Here is a 21,937-nt window from a genome sequence, read left to right as displayed (position 1 = left end):
TTAGATTTAGCACTCGAAGGTATAATTCTTTTTTGAATTGAATTGAATTGACTAAGCAATGAATAGAATTAAAAGTTAAACTCCTTAATCATTATGAAAAATTATATAAATATAAATTTGAGAAAATAGATAATAGCAGTAAACTTCTATTATATAAAACATTAAAACAAAGTAATAAAATAGAAACATATCTGAATTCTAATATATTTGAAAATAGACGTAATATCACTTAATTAAGATTAAGTCATCATAATTTATTAATAGAAAAAGGGAGAAACCTAAAAATCCCTACGGAAAACCGGTTGTGTCAGTCCTGCAATACAATTGAGGATGAAAAACATTTTCTTTTGTATTGCAGGAAAAACGCTTCCATTAGACCAGTTTGTATTGAAAAATTAACAAAGGCTAAAAGTATAGAAATTTTAATAGCCTCAATGAAAATGAAAAAATGATAAATATTCTTTGCCCATCAACACAAAAACAGGTAGAAAGCATAGGTTCCTTTATAAAAAAGTCATTGGCACTAAGGATAGGGGACTCATATTTGAATTTTGAACTATTTTCATTAGTTTGTTTAATATGATTATACATGCTTTTTTTTGTCATTATGTTAATGTTGTTTTTGTCACAAATCGTATAAGTTGGTTAAAAATAAAAGTTTGATTGATTGATTGAGTAATTTATTCAAAAAGTCTATGCAATCGATTATCGAAAACTGTATATATATACGTGTTCCCTCTTGCGGCCAATAGCCTTTCGGATGAAACGCTTGATGTAGCGAGCGGAATATAACGACTGGTTTATTCTGTCGCTATTGGTTACATTTTTACTAGACGTGTAAATATTGTTTGTTCGTTTTCATCGTGACGGCCACTAATTTCTGTTGGCGTCCGTAAAACATCAAACAGATGATGAGTGAATTAGAGCTTGAAATTTGTATAGAACCCCGTCTATTGTTAAAAACTGTGTGTTAATTGCACTCTATATTTTGGTTTTTCTTGTCGTTGGTTTACTGTTAAACTGGCGTATATCCCTAATCTCCTTTTATTCATATTCAACTTTGTCGTTAGGAACACTTGGTTTTTGTTGCTTCCTTTTAAGCAACATTATGGATCGCAAACTCTGAAATATCCGAAAATCAACATGAAATAGTGAAAAATGGAGAGTACACAGTGAGAACAGTTATCTCATCTCTTTTTTGTAAAGTTTAATTCTTCAACGAGACTCAAAATGTTTTTTAAGTCGAGGTATGAAGCAGACACACTCTATATTGGTGGTATCTTTTATTTCAAGTTTAATGGGATAGATGCAATTATCAACCCGTACGAATAAATGGACAAGTCTACAAACAGAGGATCACATAATGTTCCCTTAGGAATGCATACGTCTTTACACTAAATCCATTGGGTGTTGGATGTGTACTGATTGATATTTTAGTCTTAGATGCATGTTTTTTTTATTAGTTGTTATTGGCTTAAACATTGTTAAACTAGCTGTCAGTAACTGCGAGTACTCCCAGATCTGTACTGACTTGGTTTCTTTCTTGTTGTGGGAGGTATACGTACCCTGCCACAACCGGTCTGTGTTTTTGTTAGATGTATTTCTGCTTTGTATCGATCGGATGAGCTAAGCCCTTTTCAACTGATTTTTATAGTTTGTTCCTATGTTTTACTGTTACACCACTGTCCCAGGTTCGGGGAGGGTTAGCGCCTTCAAACTAGTTTAACCCCGCCACATTCTGTATGTGCCTGTCCCAAGTCAGGAGCCTGTTATTCAGTAGTTGTCGTTTGTTGCTATATATCATATTTGTTTTTCGTTCTTTATTTTGTACACAAATCAGGCCGTTAGTTTTCTCGTTTGAAATTTTTTACATTTGTCATTTTGAGGCCATTTATAACTAACTATGCGATATGGGTTTTGCTCATTGTTGAAGGCCGTACGGTGACCTATTATTAATAATTTCTATGTCATTTGGTCTCTTCTGGAGAGTTGTCTCATTGGTAATGATACCACATCTTCTTATTTTTATATCTACTGATTAAGTTTATTTTCCAGTGAAACCGGTGCTGGAGTAGTCTAACATTGGATGCCACATACATTATTTGACATACCAATACTTCCGGACAACCTGATATTCCATTTCAAGAGGATTTAATGATTATTTAATTTTGAGTTTTAACTTACATGCATACTTTTTAGGGGTTCAGTCTTGTATCAATCATCCACATTTGTATCAATCATCCACATTTGCTCCTATTTAGTCGTGCAATCCACATACCCGTCAATGTGATCATATAGAAAATTATATTAGGTTCTAATGATATAGGACTTATATAGAGACTCGTGGTATTTTGGGTTAGAATTATGACATTGGTAATACGACAGCTTGTACTTTTCAAATTTGGAGCGATATAACTAAGAACATCGAAAATGCAGCAACTAGTAAGAACTGGTGCATGTATATTCTTGTTACACCTCCACTACACTATCTAATTAATTTTCATCATTAAAGCCAGCGGTGGATCAAGAGGGGAGCGAACACTTTTCAGTGCCAGTTTTAAGTACATTTTTCTGAATGTGTACTACTCTTTTTTTTTCAGATGGCCCCTGCGATCCTACTTTTTAACCTCCTTGGTTTACCTGGGTTATATTTTTATTGTAACTCATATCACCGCCAAGTTATACCAGCTACTAACACTACTAACAGCAACAACAATTAGTGCCATACCCCGGTATTGGTTTTTGTATTATTAATCTATTTATAGAATTTTCAATACAGAAATAACAGTGCTTGCACAACTGCAGAACATTGGGAAGAAGTGATACTTAATGTATTCAGTACCTTTCTCGACTTCTCAAATTAGATATTAAATTGAAATATTATATAGACATATATTTTGTAAAAGACCGTAGGCTTTTTGGCTTTTGCTGTCTAGTTGACGTATACTCAAATAGTCTTTTATTTATAGTTTAAGTGAAGTTTATTGTGATCTAGGTAGATTTGCTCAACTGGAGTATATGGATATGTAGCTGCTCACGGGTCAGAGTAAACGGATATGTAGCTCATCACGGGTCATTTAGTTGGAATAAAATATAATTGAGAGTGAATTTTCCCCTTAAGGATTGTATGTCTTAAAGATAAGTCAAACTTTTAACAGGTTGATGTGTATGTCTTAAAGATGAGTTAAAACTTTTAACAGGTTTATGTGTATGTCTTAAAGATGAGTTAAAACTTTTAACAGGTGGATGTGTATGTCTTAAAGATGAGTTAAAACTTTTAACAGGTTGATGTGTATGTCTTAAAGATGAGTTAAACTTTAAACAGGTTGATGTGTATGTCTTAAAGATGAGTTAAACTTTTAACAGGTTGATGTGTATGTCTCAAGTCATATTCGGTCAGTGATCGTCTTCAGTATTGTTTTTCCATAAAAGGAATATGTTTTATAAATTCAATCGTCCCTTCAACTTGTCTAAACTTGTGGAATGTAGTCTACACCGTATGTTTTTGGTATTTTTTTATGGTTGAAAACTCAAAATGTATCAGTCAATAGATGTTTATTTCTTCTGTGAGCTTGAGTTGGTTGATTGCTGTCTCATTGAACTTTTCCTGTATGGTGTCATTATAGTCACCAATGCACTACATTAACATGAGTTTAAGTGTTGTTTTTACCGCGAGTTTTTGGATGCATGATTTACAAAACGATTTTAGATAAATAACTATTATTATTAATATATGAAATTTAAAATTTACACTGAAGACTCGCTATCAGTATCACTCTTTTCGTTGTATGAATCAGTGTCATCAAAGTTTATTTTAGGACTAGCGATAACTTTTGTATTGGTTTCAGCGTCATAAAAGTTTATTTTGGGACTACTAATAACTTTGGAAAATCTTTGCTCTACCTCAGCATTTACGGCAGAACTAGATAACGCGGTATCTGTCTGTTTTTCATATTCACCGGGTTCGCTATTAGTATCCGAGATAGAAATGACATCGGACCCAACATCTGATTCCTCTGGTAACTCTTCAATATTTGTAATCAGCTGAGGATTTGCAGATGTATTGGTAACGTAGGACTCATGCATGAGTTCATCTGGATCTGATGAAACTGATATCAAGTCATCATTAGTGAGAACATCATATTCATCATCCATATCATCCATAGACGAGCCTAATTGCTTATTTTGAGATTGGTCCTCAGTATGGATTCCACCTGGCTTCGTCATTACTGTAAACGAATCGTAAGGAAATTCTGTTTGGTTCTGCTGAAATATTGGCGGCGGGGATGCTGGAATCGGAGGTGTCGGGTGATTTTCACTCATGTCAGATTTGTTTTCGCTGTCGCTGTCAACGTTTGATATCGAATGGTCTTCGAAAACATTATAACTATCATTTGAATTTTGTTCAAATGTTGGGGGAGGTTTTGTTAACGGTAATGGAGGTATTGAGGTGGCTTCAAAGGTGGAATCAGCATTTATATGTTCTTGCCTGCCATTGGAAAATGACGCAGATTCATCGCCTGAACTGGCATCTGCTACGTCTATTGGTGTCTCTGTCATAACAAAATCTGAAGAAATCATCGATTGAAAATTTTGTAAATCTGGAGGTTGTATATTTGGCAATGGCGGTATAGATGTTAGTTCTTTATTGTCATTTTCTTTGTTGCCGTGTTGTCCAATAGTCTCATTCATATTATTTAGATTTTCAAATTCATCCATAGAACCGTTTTCCGATGAATCAGAAGTACTAACCGATTTTACAATGGGTTCCCTGGAATCTTCTTGAGTATGCAAATATGTTTGATCGATACCTGTATCGTTAATCTTGGTAAATTCGTCCGATTTGTGACTATCTGTATCTTTTTCTGATTCGCTATCATCGGAAAAGATCCTAGATTTATTTTGATTCACGGCAATTTTCTCATGGACGTCCAATTGATCAGAAGCAATCGTTCTTTTTTCTTTATTTGCGCTAGCCATAACTACTGCACGTGATTCAGATTTGGCCAACGCTTGAAGCAATGAAGGCATTTCACTTACTTTGATGACTTTCTTAGTTTCAACAAAATCATTTTCATTGTTTTCCGACCGACGAATTCCAGAATTGTTTGAGTGTGTTTCAACAAAATTTTCATCTTTGACGTCAGACGAATTAATACTAGCAATGCTTTCCTCATCTGACCCAAGTATTTCGTTTTCCTCAAATGTAACCTTAACCTTTTTCTTCTTTCCTCCTTCATCAAATGAACCGTGAATTTCTTTGCCATCAATTTCGTCTAACTGTATTCCTTCAATATCGATGCCCTCTTCGATGATTTCATTGTTTTCTGATCTCATTTCAAAATTTTCGTAATCAGCATCCGAATTGTCTGAATTGTCAACCTGATCTGTTGTTTCAACGATGATTTTGGTTGCATTATTTGTGTCCGATTCATCAACAGTAACAATATCGTATTCGTCATTTTCATCTGACAACTTTTTTTCGGTTTTTATTGTTTCCATTTCCTCATAATTTTCTTCGTCATCTCTTGATTTCGTTTCCACGTAAGATTGGTCTGGTACCGAATTTTCTTTTCCTTTCTTACTTGAAATAGTAATGTTTTCATAAGTTCGTTCATCGTTGCTTTCATCATCGCTGGTGTGCAAATCGTTTTCACTTTCAACGCTTTCTACAGAAACTCGAGAAATATTCTTTCTCATATCAACATCTACTGATATTTTCTTCTTAGTTTTATTGCTTTCATTTGTGTTCTCGCTCTCTGAATCTGCCTCACTTAATGCTTCTTGTAAAAACGCAGACATGACTCTACTGTCTGTAGACTCCGTTGACATCACGGAAATTCTTTTCTTCGATCGTGGAGGTTTCTTTGGAACTTCGTTTATTTCTGTTAAAGACTCGGCATTTTCATAACTTGTACTAAAATTTACAGGCTGTAGATCTCTATATTCCATATCCAATGATGGGTTATCATGGCCACCATCTTGTTCACCACCTGAATACGGGGCATCATATGGAACACTCCTGACCAATGATAAGGTCGATGTCTTTTTGTTATACACCGGATTTTGAAATTTAGAAAAGTTTTTACCAAGAACCATACGAACGGGATATTTTCGCCTGTACCATTTATAAACTACAACTCCGATTAATGTCAAAATTAGAATAGGAACGACAACCCCGACTGCAATAGCGGCTGGAGATCCGCCTTTCTTGTTTTTCGGTAGTGCGGCGCCTATCTGCTTCGTTGTGTTTTCCGTTTCACTTGTAAAGTATGACTCTGTCGACAAAACCTGGTGATTAGTTATTGTATGTATGGTGTTGTGTTGACTTGCTTGAGCCTTATGACTGGTTACAGTTAGTTTATTGTCTGTTATTGTAATATATTGACCTGTTGTTGCTGTAAGATGTGATAATGTAACAGTACGTCCCTGCTTACTCGTTTGTGTTGTACTAGCAATTGTGTCTGTTTCGGTTGAACCCTTTGAGAGTATGGAGGTCGTCAGCTTTGTTGTCATTTTATTATTCTGTGCTGATGTGTTTTCAACTGAAATCTAAAAAACAAAATAGAAAATGTAAAGGGGCATTAACTACGAAATATAAAAAAAATATGATTTTTTTTGTTCAATCATTAATGAAAGTGAAATAGTGAATAATAATAATAATTCGCTTTTAGCATTCAGTTTGGTTCTATTTGGACAAAATAATCTAAGAAACATCGCTGATAAATTATTTACTTGCAAGTGAATAATTCGACCTCATTGAATCCGTATTCATATGACCTTTTGATTCGATCCACAAAAACTCATTCTTATACAGATAAAAACGATGATTAACATATTTATTTAACCTATAATATGAAATCAAACAGACCTAGAAAAATCCAATTGCACGTGTTCGCTATCTATTCATATCTATATTTATGTTTATATCGGGTTACATGACCGTCGGCAGTCTACGGAGGTCACCTCGATGGTTATCTAGATGGCGTTTAGACAAAAATACACACGAAATGTTGATATATAGTATCGAGTAAATTCATCGTAAATTGTTAACTTTAAACTTTTTAGAATTTGGTTATACGTTTTAGTATGTTATAAATCAAATATGAGAATTTGAGTGAAATAGGGGAACATGAATTTGACAGCTAATGTCCCTTTAATATTCATGAAATTTTCTAAAAGTTCATAGCTTCTTACTGTTAGAAACTATTGTCACACGAAGGATATGAGCAAAAATATAATCGCTTCATCTATATTAAATTGATCCTAAAATTATCAGAAACAACATTTATTTTGATGACAATTGGCCATGATTTATAATCAATTTTTAGTGCAATATACGTGATATAATGAGATAAAAAACTTTTTATTTTGCTATCCGTTTACCTTTATGCGAGCTATATGACAATTGAGTAACAACGCTTTCAATAGAAAATGAAATTTGTCAATCCAATGTACAATTTTCAATATTTTTGTTTTATTTGAAATATTTATCTTCTGTCTGTTCTATAATAATAAGCCTGTCGAGACTTCTGTCAATTCACATTTTAAGGGGAGGCCAGGGGGGTGTGTATTTGAAAATTATCACGATTTAGAAAATGTGGCATTTGAAGTTACAAGATTAAATTAACAGTATTTGGAATATTTCTGGTCATTAAACTTTTCTATTCAGTAAACGGTATACTATATTGTATAGACATTTGTCCATTGTTGAAAACCATTCGTTGACATACATGTCTGTTGGTGTTTTGTGTCGTTGTGTTGCCCTTTGATTGGAAAATATATGATTCTTTAGCATAAAATCGACCAAAAGATATTCGCCTTGCTCCGCTCGCCGGTATATATACCGTTTCCTTGAAGTACGCCCCCTTTCATAAATCATGGATCTGCCCCTGGGTGTTGACTCACTGACGTATAACCAAGACCTTCTTTTATTCACGGTTTTTCGTACAACATTTTTGTGGTTCTTTTTCTGTGTGTTTTCACTGATCGAAGTACTCTACTATACTCCTAGACCTGCATTAAAGAAATTTACAATGAATATCTGTTGTACTTTTATCTATTAATCTCTTTACTGGTTGATATGGCAAATACGGGTAGGCGTATAAATTATAGATATCTGTCTGCTATCTTTCATATCAAACATGAACGGATTGCTCCCTTATATTAAGTATATCTTGTTAAGTTCGAATCTGCCCATTCTTGTCAATATGGATTTTATCTAATGATTTTTTTGTAAATACAAGGAAGTGAGGTAAACGTCAATGAGACAGCAACCAAACAACACAAAGGATAAAGAGTTAAAGTCCCGTATTTATGGCACCTGTCTGTAGTCGAAAACTGTATGTTGGTGTAATGTGTGTCTTATGGTTTTTTGTGTAGTTGGGTTGCTGTCTCGTTGATATTTACCCAAGAAATCTTTTTATTCATATAAAATAGTTTCAGAGCATCTATTCCAAGATCGATAAAACTGTATGGACCAGTTACTGTTACAGACTGACAATTATGATGTATGTTTAGTTTTTTCATAGCTAAAAATGTTGGAATTATAATTTGTTTTGTCAGGTTAATGCATATTAAATGTTTTTTCGTGTTGTTACGAAATCAGTGTAATAATAAAACATGTTATGACTGATTTATTTTATCCGAAGTTAGTTTTTCAACCAGGCCTCGTCAAGTCAAAAGAAAAAAAACATTGAAATACCGCTAAACTGAACAGGTTAAATAAGAAAAAATACCGGGGCCAGGGAAAGGGGGAGTCAAGACGTATAAAATTTCCACTACGTTTTCTTTATGGAAAGCATAGCTGCACTAGCAATCAATTTCCACGTTAATGGATAAGATAATTAGTCCACATATATGTAATCAATATTTACCTGAGTAGTATTAACAACATCATCAACATCTCTCTTATCTCTGTCATTCCATGACATCAATGGAGAATCCTGGTTTCCATTGTCACTTAATGATAAATCCTTTGAACTTACTGTATGCCCAAGTTCATTGTCCACTGGAACATTACACTTACATTTCACACCGAGCCCATTTCCTCTACAGAACAATTTTATTCTATACTTTAGTAATCCCTTACTGAAAATCAAAGAGATGCAAGAACGGTTTAAATAAACTTCGATCGTGCTTTTTGTATTTTCCAAAAGAATTGTGTTTAATTTACTGGCTGTACTGGAGGAACGTGTGCAAACAAAATCCATCCAAACATTGCGATTAGTTCCATCACTGACACATTTGCATTTTAATGATTTAGTTGTTTTTATTTCATTTGAAGTTATGCATAAGCAATTATCTGTTATTTGGTTCCTGGTAATATTTTTATTCATGCATTGAAAACTGTAACAATCCTTACATCCATGGTTTTCAGATATAACTAAAGTCTTTAGAAACAAAAGAAACAACCATTTCGGGTTCATTTCTGAGGTTCGTCCAATTCATCAACCATCCTATGTACAGTATGCGCTGACGAGCAGTGTAAAGTTCGAATGATATCATGTTTAAAGTGATAATGTTAATTTTATTATCAATTAAGACCACATTTTACTTATATTTGGTGGTGTGTATACGCGCATGTATTCGGACGTAATGTAAGAAATAATTTGATTGCATATGGCACTTTTTCTACAACCTTATTGCAGTTTTCTTCTGACTCCTGTTTCCCTATAGACATCTGATTGTCCCATCACAGGTGACCATATTGCATATCGAATCCTAGTGGTATTTTTGTGTTATTTGTCATGTAGTCTAATTACGATGATAAATAATGTTTACTATATTTAGTTTGAAACATGCTGTGACAGAACAAATAACAAGCAACAACCAATCTGTCAAATTGGAATTGAAGATTGTTGTATATATGGGGCTAACATTCTGCCTTACAACAGGTTCACGTTATACACTATGGACTCCCGTAGAGTTGTTCAAGGTGTCCGAGAGGCATTCACTTGCGGAGACTTGAGCACTCTCCCTACACGAGGTGACGGATTAAGCGTCATCATTCTGACCATACATGGCTGTGTATTTGTATATCCCGCCCAGCCTGAACATGCATGAAATATTTGCCACTGGACGTTAAACAACCAACAATCAATCAATCAACCCCGCCCAGCCAAAACGAGCGCCTTTATTCATCATGCCCTTTTTAAATTGGACGACGCAAACCACCGTCTACAAGTAAAACATATCTTAAATAATTTGCACGGCCCAGCTACCAAGAAGATGCCCAATAACTTAACCAAGGACACAAAAAGACAGCACATAATTTGGAAAGCATGAACAAAAGGTACTCGTTACTATAGGAAACTCATTAGGTAACCAAAACAATTGTTTGAACACTGACGCAAAAGGAAAGAACAAAAACCCACTCAAAACAGGTTTCATGAAGTTTATCCATAAACATTTACTTGATACCAGCATTCATGATTTGTTGAAGGCCAGGTAATCTGTATCTGTATATGGTTACGTAGTGCATGAACCGTTCGCAGTTGTCTGAAAAGAGAGCAGCGAGATGTAATCCATCTGTTTGATGTCTCCGGAGAGCCCTCTGTTGTCTACTATCCTCCAGGTGGTTTCCCCACAGAGCCCCCTGTTGTCTACTATCTTCCAGGTGGTTTCCCCACAGAGCCATCTGCTGTCTACTATCCTCCAGGTGGTTTCCCCACAGAGCCCTCTGTGGTATACTATCCTCCAGGTGGTTTCTCCACAGAGCCCTCTGTATAATACTATCCTCCAGGTGGTTTCCCCACAGAGGCCTCTGTAGTCTACTATCCTCCAGGTGGTTTCTTCAGAGAGCCCTCTGTAGTATACTATCATCCAGGTGGTTTCTACACAGAACCCTCTGTAGTATACTATCCTCCAGGTGGTTTCCCCACAGAGCCCTCTGTATAATACTATCCTCTAGGTGGTTTCTCCGGAGAGCCCTCTGTAGTCTACTATCCTCCAGGTGGTTTCTCCAGAGAGCCCTCTGTAGTATACTATCCTCCAGGTGGTTTCTCCACAGAGCCCTCTGTAGTATACTATCCTCCAGGTGGTTTCCCCACAGAGCCATCTGTAGTATACTATCCTGCAGGTGGTTTCCCCACAGAGCCATCTGCTGTCTACTATCCTCCAGGTGGTTTCCCCACAGAGCCCGATGCTGTCTACTATCCTCCAGGTGGTTTCCCCACAGAGCCATCTGCTTGTCTACTATCCTCCAGGTGGTTTCCCCACAAAGCCATCTCATGGCTGTCTACTATCCTCCAGGTGGTTTCCCCAAAAGCCCTCTGCTGTCTACTATCCTCCAGATGGTTTCTCCAGAGAGCCCTCTGCTGTCTACGATCCTCCAGGTGGTTTCAATCTATTAGAGTTCTTGTATGCAATGCAAACAACGAGTGATTCTTTGTTTCGATTTGGTACTGAATAGTGTGACAAGCCTTCGAATGTTTTGTTTCTTGCCGTTCTACAATGTTTGAGCTTATATAGACACCAAAATATTTTTATATGATCTGTCTCTTATTCAAAATTGATCGTAAGTTTAGTAAAATGTTTTATTCTACAACCTTTTCGTTGTTGGGTTCTCGGGGAAAACACTGTTAGCTCTCAGACCACTTCTGAGTCACTTGTCTAATTTAATTGAGCAACCAACGACAACCACTGAATTACAGGCACCTGATCTGGGACAGAACCATAAAGAAAGTGGCGATTTTAAACATGTTTGTTACCACTCAATCCCTCCAAACGTAGGACGGTGGGTTATCAGCACAACATAATACCAGAAGTATTCGTTACCTATTTTTTGTTTTACTGTTGTTCATATAATAACATATTTTTTTAACAATTAATTATTCCGGGCCGAAGGCATTTATTGTTGAATTTTATTATTATTTTTTGATGATGTTGTACCCTTTTAGACTTGTAAAAATTATATTTTGTAGTGTACTGTATCATAATTATATGATCCATTGCCCCGTAAGATTTATCGTTGGCTATTATTCAATCATTTAATATTCCTGGATTAATATATATCGTAGCCTAGCTGTATACATTACAATGTGTTTATTCCAATTAACGTCCTTCAGGGAGGCAATGACAAAGATACAATCATAATTCAGTTATACAAACAATACAGTAAAAGAATACAATAGAAATCCTTGTTTATTTTTTTTTCTAAATTATTTTTTTCATTGTGTTTTACATTTTCGCACGCAATCTAATTAAAATTTTATTAAAGCAGCAACCAAGCATAAAAAAGAGCGACTGCGAGGATTTTATTTTATTGATATTTTTGTTGATATTGTATTACTTGCTTGGTCTTATCTTGAGTAATCTCAGTTTGGTCTATCGTCTAAAAAGTGGGCGCGTTTTTGTCTATGAATTTTTAAAACTACCACCAAATTACTACATGTATGCGCATGACAGAAACTCATGATTTAACTTCCTGTAATTTGAAAACAAAAACATCATGTTTTTTAACTTCTAAAACATGCCGAAGCAGGTGAACACAGCTAATCTTACTCAATACTTACACAAACATTCACAATTTAGAACATGTTTACTTTAAATGATCGAACCGAATCTTCCTTCCCTAGAAAATAAAATCGGTGTCAGAAGAGAATTTTGAGAAAAAAAGGAGAGGAGGCTGAAAGTATAGATTATAACATGCCCTTTCCATATTGGCCCTGGTATCATCCCGAGACTCCCATATCGGCCAGAGGCTTTAGCAGTGCCAATATGGAAAAGACATGTTATAATCTATTTATCACATATTTAAGTTCTGCAGAAAAAAGAAAAAAATGTTCAATTATAACAATTTAATGAAACATAACAGGTAAAATCTTAAACGTTTTATCACAAAAGTGTTATCAATAGACCACTTTCGAGTTCATCCTTCACCGGAAAAAACTCGTCAATTATGCGCGCCTTTATGATGTCATTTACCAGATAGAGGGGATCGCCTGTATCCCTGCACTATTAACGTTCATCAAGCGTCTTAGTGATCGTCATTGTGCAGGATAAACTAGAAATAATGTTTGTTTTGTAAGTACTTAATCACAATTCCCTAATGACAGTAGTGCTGATTGTCAATTATGAGAATTTAATTTGCCGAATAATTCGTGCAATATAGCATTATAGTTTTCCAGCCACTTGCTCAACATTGGAACGGAAGTGACGATGCCCCTAAACGCACGAATGATGTTCACTAAAACCAGAGTTTTTGACGGAAATGCATCGAACTCGAAAGTTGTCTATTGTTGTTGAGGATGCAATGACGTCACGTCATTTGGAGACAGGGCACAATAACCAATAACCTCTTAATTGCCCAGTGCAATTTTGAGGTTATTACATATGCAAAACCCAACGTATTCGTAACAAATATGTGATAAAATATGCTACAATGTCACTGATCAGTATGGCACCTGGGGAATGTGTTTGTGTAATGAAGGGGGCCTACCATAAAACCTTAGTTGGTGATTATAGTGTTTTTCAATACACAAGATTCATCTTCAGCTGGTATGCTTTCACAAGTTCCAGTTGTACAGTAAATTATACTCCACCCATGGCATAATCTGGAAAAAGAAATATCTATATACATCCTAAATTAAAAAATATCATAAGGACATAAGAGCTACTGTTCCGCAGATAACCTTTGGTAACAACATAGACAACTTTCAAATGTGTGCACTTTCCCATGAATTTCCTATGTCACTATGCTTATGGGCCTAACTTATGCTATTATGTCACAGTAAGAGCCGATTGTTCGATGACATCATTTAAGCTGATTGACCTCAGGTCTACACATGTAATCATTCAAAAAAATAACTCTTAGTTTATGGGACTCTTGACACATTTGGCCTTCATTCTACTACATGTGTACAGTAATTGAGCTAACTTAGGACAGTCATAAATCTTCTTTGTCAGGAGAGGCACCCATACTCTTCACAAAGTCAAGAAGCATACAATATCAAACGTCTAACCCTTAGTAAACTCCTTTTCTCTCTTTTAATTCACCTCATGGTTTTCAGTGTAAGTGTCCAAAATTACCACTGTATCAGAGTTCTTAACTTAACCTTTATACAGTCAATAATCACTCTTTGGATTTGGATCTGGGTATAAAGATAATTAAGATAGGATATAATTGCCAGTTTTTTATTGTTGATTATTCTGTTTAACTTCCTACATTTTAGTCTTCAATTTGAAGTTTTAAACAAATGAATGTTTTATTTAGATTTGTACTTTACATTACACATTTACATTTGTCATTTTACGTTGCACACATTTGTTATTTTACATTACACATTTACATTTTAGGACCCCATTGGAGATTTGTGGGCAGAGAATGCATTACATAGAGTTGTAACAGTAGGTCAGAATGTCTATCTCAGAGCTGCTTCAAGGAAGGTTGATTGGCCCGAAAATAAACCAAGTTGTCACAGACCTATTGAGGTAAAAAGTGTAACAAAAAAAATGTTTGTCTTTTTTCATACCTTTATGTTTTCAGAGGAGCAGGATATTGGTTTTTTGTACAGGATGTATCTTGTTGAGTTTGCCTGAAAAACACAGAATGTATTACATATTAAGCAGTCTAATATTTCATCAACAACTCCTCTACCTTTTGGGAATATTTTGAATTGAAAGCAGAACATTGGACATTTTTACAAAAGTGTTTCACTTCATAATGATAAAATCTACAAACACATGACAAAATGAAATTATGGACATTTTCTTCTTGCAATTCAACTTGTTTCAAAGGACGGTATAGTTGATTAGCCTACATTTAAGGAAAATAACACATTCATAATTGATTACATGTTTCAAAGAAATTTGCTTAAAGTAAGTTAATCCTGCATTGACTTGATTTTGTAGGAATCGTCCTCATACACCAGTATAGATGACGCCTTTAGTACTATCATACAATTCATGTCACAAACCTCAAGGCAGTGTAAGGTGAGTCATACACCAGTATAGATGATGCCTTTAGTAATATCATACAATTCATGTCACAAACCTCAAGGCAGTGTAAGGTGAGTCATCATTTTTCTCTTCTTTCTTTTGAGACCATGCTTAAATGATTATAAATACATCATCATAGTTTTAAATGGAAGAACCAAAATAAGTATGTTTTTGGTATAAACCTAAAAATGGTTTCATCTTGCCGCAATGACTTTAGTGAGATCATTTATTTATGAAATTTGTTACAAAATGTATATTGTCCTGTTTAAGAATGTATGCATTTAAGGGTTTGATGCTATGTTCTCTGAAAACTGGAAAAGGAATGAAATTTTATTTCAGTTGACAGCTTGTTTGTGGACAAGAAATACCATTCAAAGGTGTGCAATTAATCAGAAGTTGCTTAAAAATGTTCAAAGAAATAGAATGAGTCTGATTAGTACCTTTGAGTATGTTTTTACATTTTTGGTAATTTTGTAGTGTAAATTAAAACTCAATGTGACCATTTTCAATTATCTATGGGTTAAATTCAACCATTATATGCTTTAATACCACACATATATATATATACATTTATTTCAAAATTGAACAGTGTCAGGTGTAACATTGAATGTTTCCTAGATGACATTTACTTTAAGAATTTCTCAATACAATGACAAGAATTACAATTTTAAGTATACTTTCTACCACTTAAGAACAGTCTTAAACATTATATTCTGTTTTAGTAAGTATATCTATGTAATAGGACTTGATTTACACTAGAATTTCCTCAGAGGTTGCAAATTAATAGGTTTGCAAGATGAAAAATAAATTGAATGTCTCTATCAAAATATTTATATATATTTTATATTTGCTATCCACTCACCAACCCAACCCATATACTTACCATGCATACTGGTTGTGTCATTGTGACTAATCTCTATATGATACATTATTTTAGATTTCATTTTCAGAGATGCTATGATACCAGATATTCCTTATATATATATATATGGTACATGTACTGAGATGATTTTTAGTCCCCTACCAACAAAGTCGAAGGGGACTTTAGGTTTGCACTCCGTCCGTCCGTCTGTCTGTCTGTCCTTCTGTCAGTCCGGCAAATCAGCTTTCCACACTTTTTAGCTCACCTGGCCCGAAGGGCCAAGTGAGCTTTTCTCATCACTTGGCGTCCGTCGTCGTCCGTCGTCGGCGTAAACTTTTTACATTTTGAACTTCTTCTAGAGAACCACTGAATGGAATGAAACCAAACATGGCATGAATGTTCCTTATGAGGTGCTGACCAAGTGTTGTTACTTTGTAGCCGATCCATCATCCAAGATGGCCGCCAGCGGGGGACTTAGTTTAACATAGGACCCTATGGGAAATGCATACAAATGACTTCTTTTAGAGAACCACTGAATGGAATGAAACCAAACATGGCATGAATGTTTCTTATGAGGTGCTGACCGAGTGTTGTTACTTTGAAGCCGATCCATAATCCAAGATGGCAGCCAGCGGGGGACTTAGTTTAACATAGGACCCTATGGGAAATGCATACAAATGTCTTCTTTTAGAGAACCACTGAATGGAATGAAACAAAACATAGCATGAATGTTCATTAGGAGGTGCTGACCAAGTGTTGTTACTTTGTAGTTGATCCATCATCCAAGATGGCTGCCAGCAGGGGACTTAGTTTAACATAGGACCCTATGGGAAATGCATACAAATGACTTCTTTTAGAGAACCACTGAATGGAATGAAACAAAACATAGCATGAATGTTCCTTACAAGGTGCTGACCAAGTGTTGTTACTTTGTAGCCATTCCATCATCCAAAATGGCCGCCAGCGAGGGACATAGTTTAACATAGGACCCTATGGGAAAGGCATACAAATGACTTCTTTTAGAGAACCACTGAATGGAATGAAACAAAACATAGCATGAATGTTCATTAGGAGGTGCTGACCAAGTGTTGTTACTTTGTAGCCGATCCATCATCCAAGATGGCCGCCAGCGGGGGACTTAGTTTAACATAGGACCCTATGGGAAATGCATACAAATGACTTCTTTTAGAGAACCACTGAATGGAATGAAACAAAACATAGCATGAATGTTACTTACAAGGTGCTGACCAAGTGTTGTTACTTTGTAGCCGTTCCATCATCCAAAATGGCCGCCAGTGAGGGACTTAGTTTAACATAGGACCCTATGAGAAATACATACAAATGTCTTCTTTTAGAGAACCACTGAATGGAATGAAACCAAACATGGCAAGAATGTTCCTTATGAGGTGCTGACCAAGTGTTGTTACTTTGAAGCCGATCCATCATCCAAGATGGCAACCAGCGGGGGACTTAGTTTAACATAGGATCATATGGGAAATACATACAAATGTTTTCTTTTAGAGAACCACTGAATGCAATGAAACCAAACATGGCATGAATGTTCCTTATGAGGTGCTGACCGAGTGTTGTTACTTTGAAGCCGATCCATAATCCAAGATGGCCGCCAGCGGGGGACTTAGTTTAACATGGGACCCTATGGGAAATACATACAAACGTCTTCTTTTAGAGAACCACTGAATGGAATGAAACCAAACATGGCAAGAATGTTCCTTATGAGGTGCTGACCAAGTGTTGTTACTTTGAAGCCGATCCATCATCCAAGATGGCAGCCAGCGGGGGACTTAGTTTAACATAGGATCCTATGGGAAATACATACAAATGTTTTCTTTTAGAGAACCACTGAATGGAATGAAACCAAACATGGCATGAATGTTCCTTATGAGGTGCTGACCAAGTGTTGTTACTATGAAGCCGATCCATAATCTAAGATGGCCGCCAGCGGAGGACTTAGTTTAACATAGGACCCTATGAGAAATACGTACAAATGTTTTCTTTTAGAGAACCATTGAATGGAATGAAACCAAACATGGCATGCATGTTCCTTTTGAGGTGCTGACCAAGTGTTGTTACTTTGAAGCTGATCCTTCATCTATGATGGCTGCCAGATGGGGACAATGTTTAACAAAGGACCCTATGGACAATACATACAAATGTCTTCTTTTAGAGAACCACATACTGAATGGATTGAACCAAACATGGCATGAATGTTCCTTATGAGGTGCTGACTAATTTTTGTTACTTTGAAGCTGATCCTTCATCCATGATGGCCGCCAATGGGGGGACTTGCTTTAACATAAGACCCTATGGGAAATACATACAAATGCTTCTTCTAGAGGTGCACTGAATGGAATGAAACCAAAACATGGCATAAATGTTTCTTATGAGGTGCTGATTAAGTGTTGCTACTTTGTTGCTGATTTACTGTTCAAGATGGCCACCAGGATTTTTTATTAAATTACAGGACCAATATTAAACCAAATTTGGCCTCACTCATTATTAGGGTATCTGTTATGATTTTAATCTATTTTTACATGATTTCCAAAACCAAAGTAGAATCAGGTGAGCGACACAGGCTCTTGAGAGCCTCTAGTTTTCTTCATGCTTGAAGATATTGATTTGATATTTGGTATATTGTTTTATCATGACAAGTTACAGATCAAGTTCGAATTTTGTTCCAGTCTGATAATTTAGTCCAGACTTATGGACCATAACTCTGGACCATATCTAATGTTAGAGTACTATGTTAAACCATATTTTTTGTACAAAGGGAGATAACCTTTTTTAAAAGACATTCATTGTTAAATTATTTGAAGAATTTTTTAGCAGGTTTGTTTGTTATTTAGTATAAACTAATTTTCTGAATGCTATATATATATAAAGAAAAATTTATTAAGAGAAATCCTTTAATTAGATAATAATCTATTTTTATTAATGTATATATTTCAATACATTACATTGTGTAGATAAATGTTGTTGACATTTTATAGATAAGTTACAAATCTATATTAGTTTGTGACAAATGAAAGAAAAATATTTGAAACTATTAATTATATTTAATTATAATTTGAAAATAGATAAACACTGTATTACATCATATCTAATTTTAGAGAACTATTAAACATATCTAATGTTTTTTTTCACTCATATAATCAGTTTTCCACACTGTTTTTAGTCATGCTTGAAGATATTGACATGATATTTACTTTTTGTTTACACCATGACAAGTTATAGAACAAGTAAGCATTTTGTTCCAGTGAAACGAATTTTTACCCGGTAGGGGACTATGTATTGCCATGCAATACTCTCAGAATGCTTGTTCGTTTTGTTTTCAGAAATACTATGATACTAACAAACCAGTAAGAAATAGCTGTGATTCACAACACTGTAGAAGATTCCATAATCCAGGATATAGTGCAATACAGAACAGTAACCCTGTATGTCACAATAGGTTATAATGCTTACAGAAAGTGTACAGGAGTTAATAGTAAAATATAAAAAGTTTGGCAATAAAAAAAGATTTAAAGAATGGTAGCCATTTCATGTAATCATATCTTTTTTTCAGGCCAAATCTTTCAACATAATTATTAACTTAAATTTGAAACTTAGAAATTGAATCCTAGCAGTTCAAAAGGAGGACATATAAACTTAATCAATATGTACCAAACCATATTCAAAAAGTAAAAACACAAAAAAACTACATGAAAAACTAAAACTAAATCAACATGAATCTGAATAATGGAACTGATATTTTTGAAGTGTAAGCAGTTTGTATTCCACTAATGACACCGTTTGTTTCACATTAAAGTCAGGTGATAAAACTAGTTTTCAGATTAAAGTCATGAGGAATACCCCAGCAAAAGAATTATCATAGGCGGATCCAGGGGGGGGGGGGGGGGGGCCTGGGGGGCCCGGGCCCCCCTTATGTAGGAAAAATTTGGTTGATTATATAGGGAATCACTGAAGCATGACTGGAGCGGCCCCCCCTTATGAAAAGTTCTGGATCCGCCACTGATTATAGAGCATTTGAAGGAAGAACCCCAAATAGCCACAGAGTGTTTTTTGCTATATATATATATATATATATATATTTGGTCTTTTGGAAAATGTTGTTTGTGCTGTATTTAGACACCTCTACCAAGAAATTTGTTTTGCATGCACACGTATAAAAATTGCGGTTTTTATCCAACGCAATCATAGGTTTGAATGTTGTTTTCAATTTAGACTTGTATATATATATATATATATATATAAATACTTATTGTTGTATTATGTTATTGACCAAATAAATAAATTTGTGTTTATTTTTCAGCTGCAAAGAACAGAAGATGTACATGTAGTTGTTCAGCCTGGCACTTACTCTGTTACTGCAGGATGTTGGGGTCAAGGTCAACATCAAAAACATGTAGTGCATGTCAACAAAGGACAATCAGTTGACCTTGACTTTTGCTTGTGATAATATTTTCCTTATTTTTAGATATATTTTAAACCATTGTCTACAAGAAAGAAACTCTTTTCTCCCATTAGTACTATTTAATGGTAATATGAAATTTAAATCTTTAACGTTATGAACTGTTTGAAAATTGTGCTATGGTGGAAGGGTTTAACATTAGATATTCATTCAACGTACTCTCTAAAGCAAATAATCAATGCATTTTTATCTAAAATTCTTACTTGCAATATATGTGTGTTCATTCTTCTAGTCATATGGGTTTTGCACAACACTATAACACTACCAAAGTTTGTTTATTAGCTTTTACCAGTTAAACTAACTTGGAATGTTTATCTTCTCTGCGTTGAACCATATATTTTTTTATATGTATATAAATGTATGTGTTCAGTGAAAGGATAATCTTTTTGAAAAGTTTTATATATTTTATGTGGTTTTCAAGTTTATTGTTTTTATATACATTTAAATGAGATTGAAATAAAAACGTTTGTCTATTATTTGAATGTTATTTTTCAGTCCTTTGTTTATAGAATAAGTGTATTCTACAGACAAGGTGTGTAACCTTACACATTTCTAATTTACTTGTATCAAGATTAAAAGTGGGATGGTTAGGGGCTTAAAAAATAGTTAACACTGTCAAATATTCATGTGTTAGTCCCAAGTCAGGAACCTTGTTTTAGATTGACTTTTGTCAAATTTCAAGGTTTTTTTATCCTTTAGGGAATTTGTTGTGGCAGTCTCTGTTAAATTTTTTCACAACTGTTCTATATTTGGATCTTTTTTGATGAGTCTGCGACATTTATGTTGTAAAAGCGAGACATAGCAATCCTAGATTCCACCAACATTTAGGTTCAATCTGTGATTAAAGTTTTTTTAGATATCAATAACTTTGTCAAACCTACATGGAATTTTATGAAATTTGGACAGAAGCTTGTTTATGATCAAAATACAGTATCCAGAGCAAAATTTTTGAAATATTTATTTTTCATTTTTCTGTATTTTACTAATAAATGGACTTTAATAGTTTTTTTTACAGTTTACATTCAGACTCAGTCTGAGGTAAAAGTTTTAAAGTCATCAGTAACTTTGTCAAACCTTCATCGAATTTTATGAAATTTGGACAGAAGCTTGTTTAACCAACAGACAGTATCCAGAGCTAAATTATTAAAATATTTATTTTCCATTTTTGCTGTATTTTAATGATAAATGAACTTGGATTTTTTTTTTACAGTTAACAAGTAGATACACACTGGAGTCAAAGTTTGTTACACATCAATTACTTTGTCAAACATTCATAGAATTTTATGAAACTTTGGCAGAAGCTTTTTTATGATTAAGAAATTATGTCTGAAGCAAACTTTTGAAAATGTATTTTTTTTCATTTTCAGTATTTTTCTGATAGATGGACTTTGTTTCTTACAGTTAACATTTAGACAGTCTGGGATTAAATTTATTTGACATGATGAATTTGTAAACCTTCATGGATTGTTAACTTGGGCAGAAGCTAATCTTCAAAACCAAGAAATAGCCTCTTAAGAAAAAGCTTGAATTTTTGTTTTTAATTCTGTATTTTACTGATAAATGAACTCACTTTTTAAGTCAACATTAAACTTTTACACTGACAGCAGCAATCGCAGGCAAGACATAGAGATTACAATCCAGCGATG

At 34.6% G+C, this 21,937-nt stretch overlaps 2 protein-coding genes across 2 annotated transcripts; one reads left to right on the top strand and one right to left on the bottom strand.

Moving 5' to 3' along the window:
- Nucleotides 1–3,538: 3,538 nt before the first annotated feature.
- On the bottom strand, nucleotides 3,539–9,468 carry LOC127725288 (dentin sialophosphoprotein-like). The gene is made up of 2 exons (XM_052232209.1): nucleotides 8,877–9,468; nucleotides 3,539–6,552 (listed from the first exon to the last, which is right to left on the bottom strand). The coding sequence occupies exons 1-2, from the start codon at nucleotides 9,426–9,428 to the stop codon at nucleotides 3,748–3,750; spliced, it is 3,357 nt and encodes a 1,118-aa protein (XP_052088169.1). The 5' UTR covers nucleotides 9,429–9,468; the 3' UTR covers nucleotides 3,539–3,747.
- A 2,937-nt stretch (nucleotides 9,469–12,405) lies between these two features.
- LOC127725293 (uncharacterized) lies at nucleotides 12,406–20,767 on the top strand. The gene is made up of 5 exons (XM_052232222.1): nucleotides 12,406–12,484; nucleotides 14,299–14,433; nucleotides 14,854–14,934; nucleotides 19,156–19,257; nucleotides 20,133–20,767. Exons 1-5 carry the CDS (start codon nucleotides 12,473–12,475, stop codon nucleotides 20,274–20,276), a joined length of 474 nt encoding a protein of 157 aa, XP_052088182.1. The 5' UTR covers nucleotides 12,406–12,472; the 3' UTR covers nucleotides 20,277–20,767.
- Nucleotides 20,768–21,937: the final 1,170 nt, after the last annotated feature.

This window comes from Mytilus californianus, unplaced genomic scaffold (genome assembly GCF_021869535.1).
Source record: "Mytilus californianus isolate M0D057914Y unplaced genomic scaffold, xbMytCali1.0.p SCAF_15, whole genome shotgun sequence".
Lineage (NCBI taxonomy): Eukaryota > Metazoa > Mollusca > Bivalvia > Mytilida > Mytilidae > Mytilus > Mytilus californianus.
The sequence above is the reverse complement of the archived record's forward strand: the minus strand, read 5'-3'. Positions and strand labels throughout refer to the sequence as shown.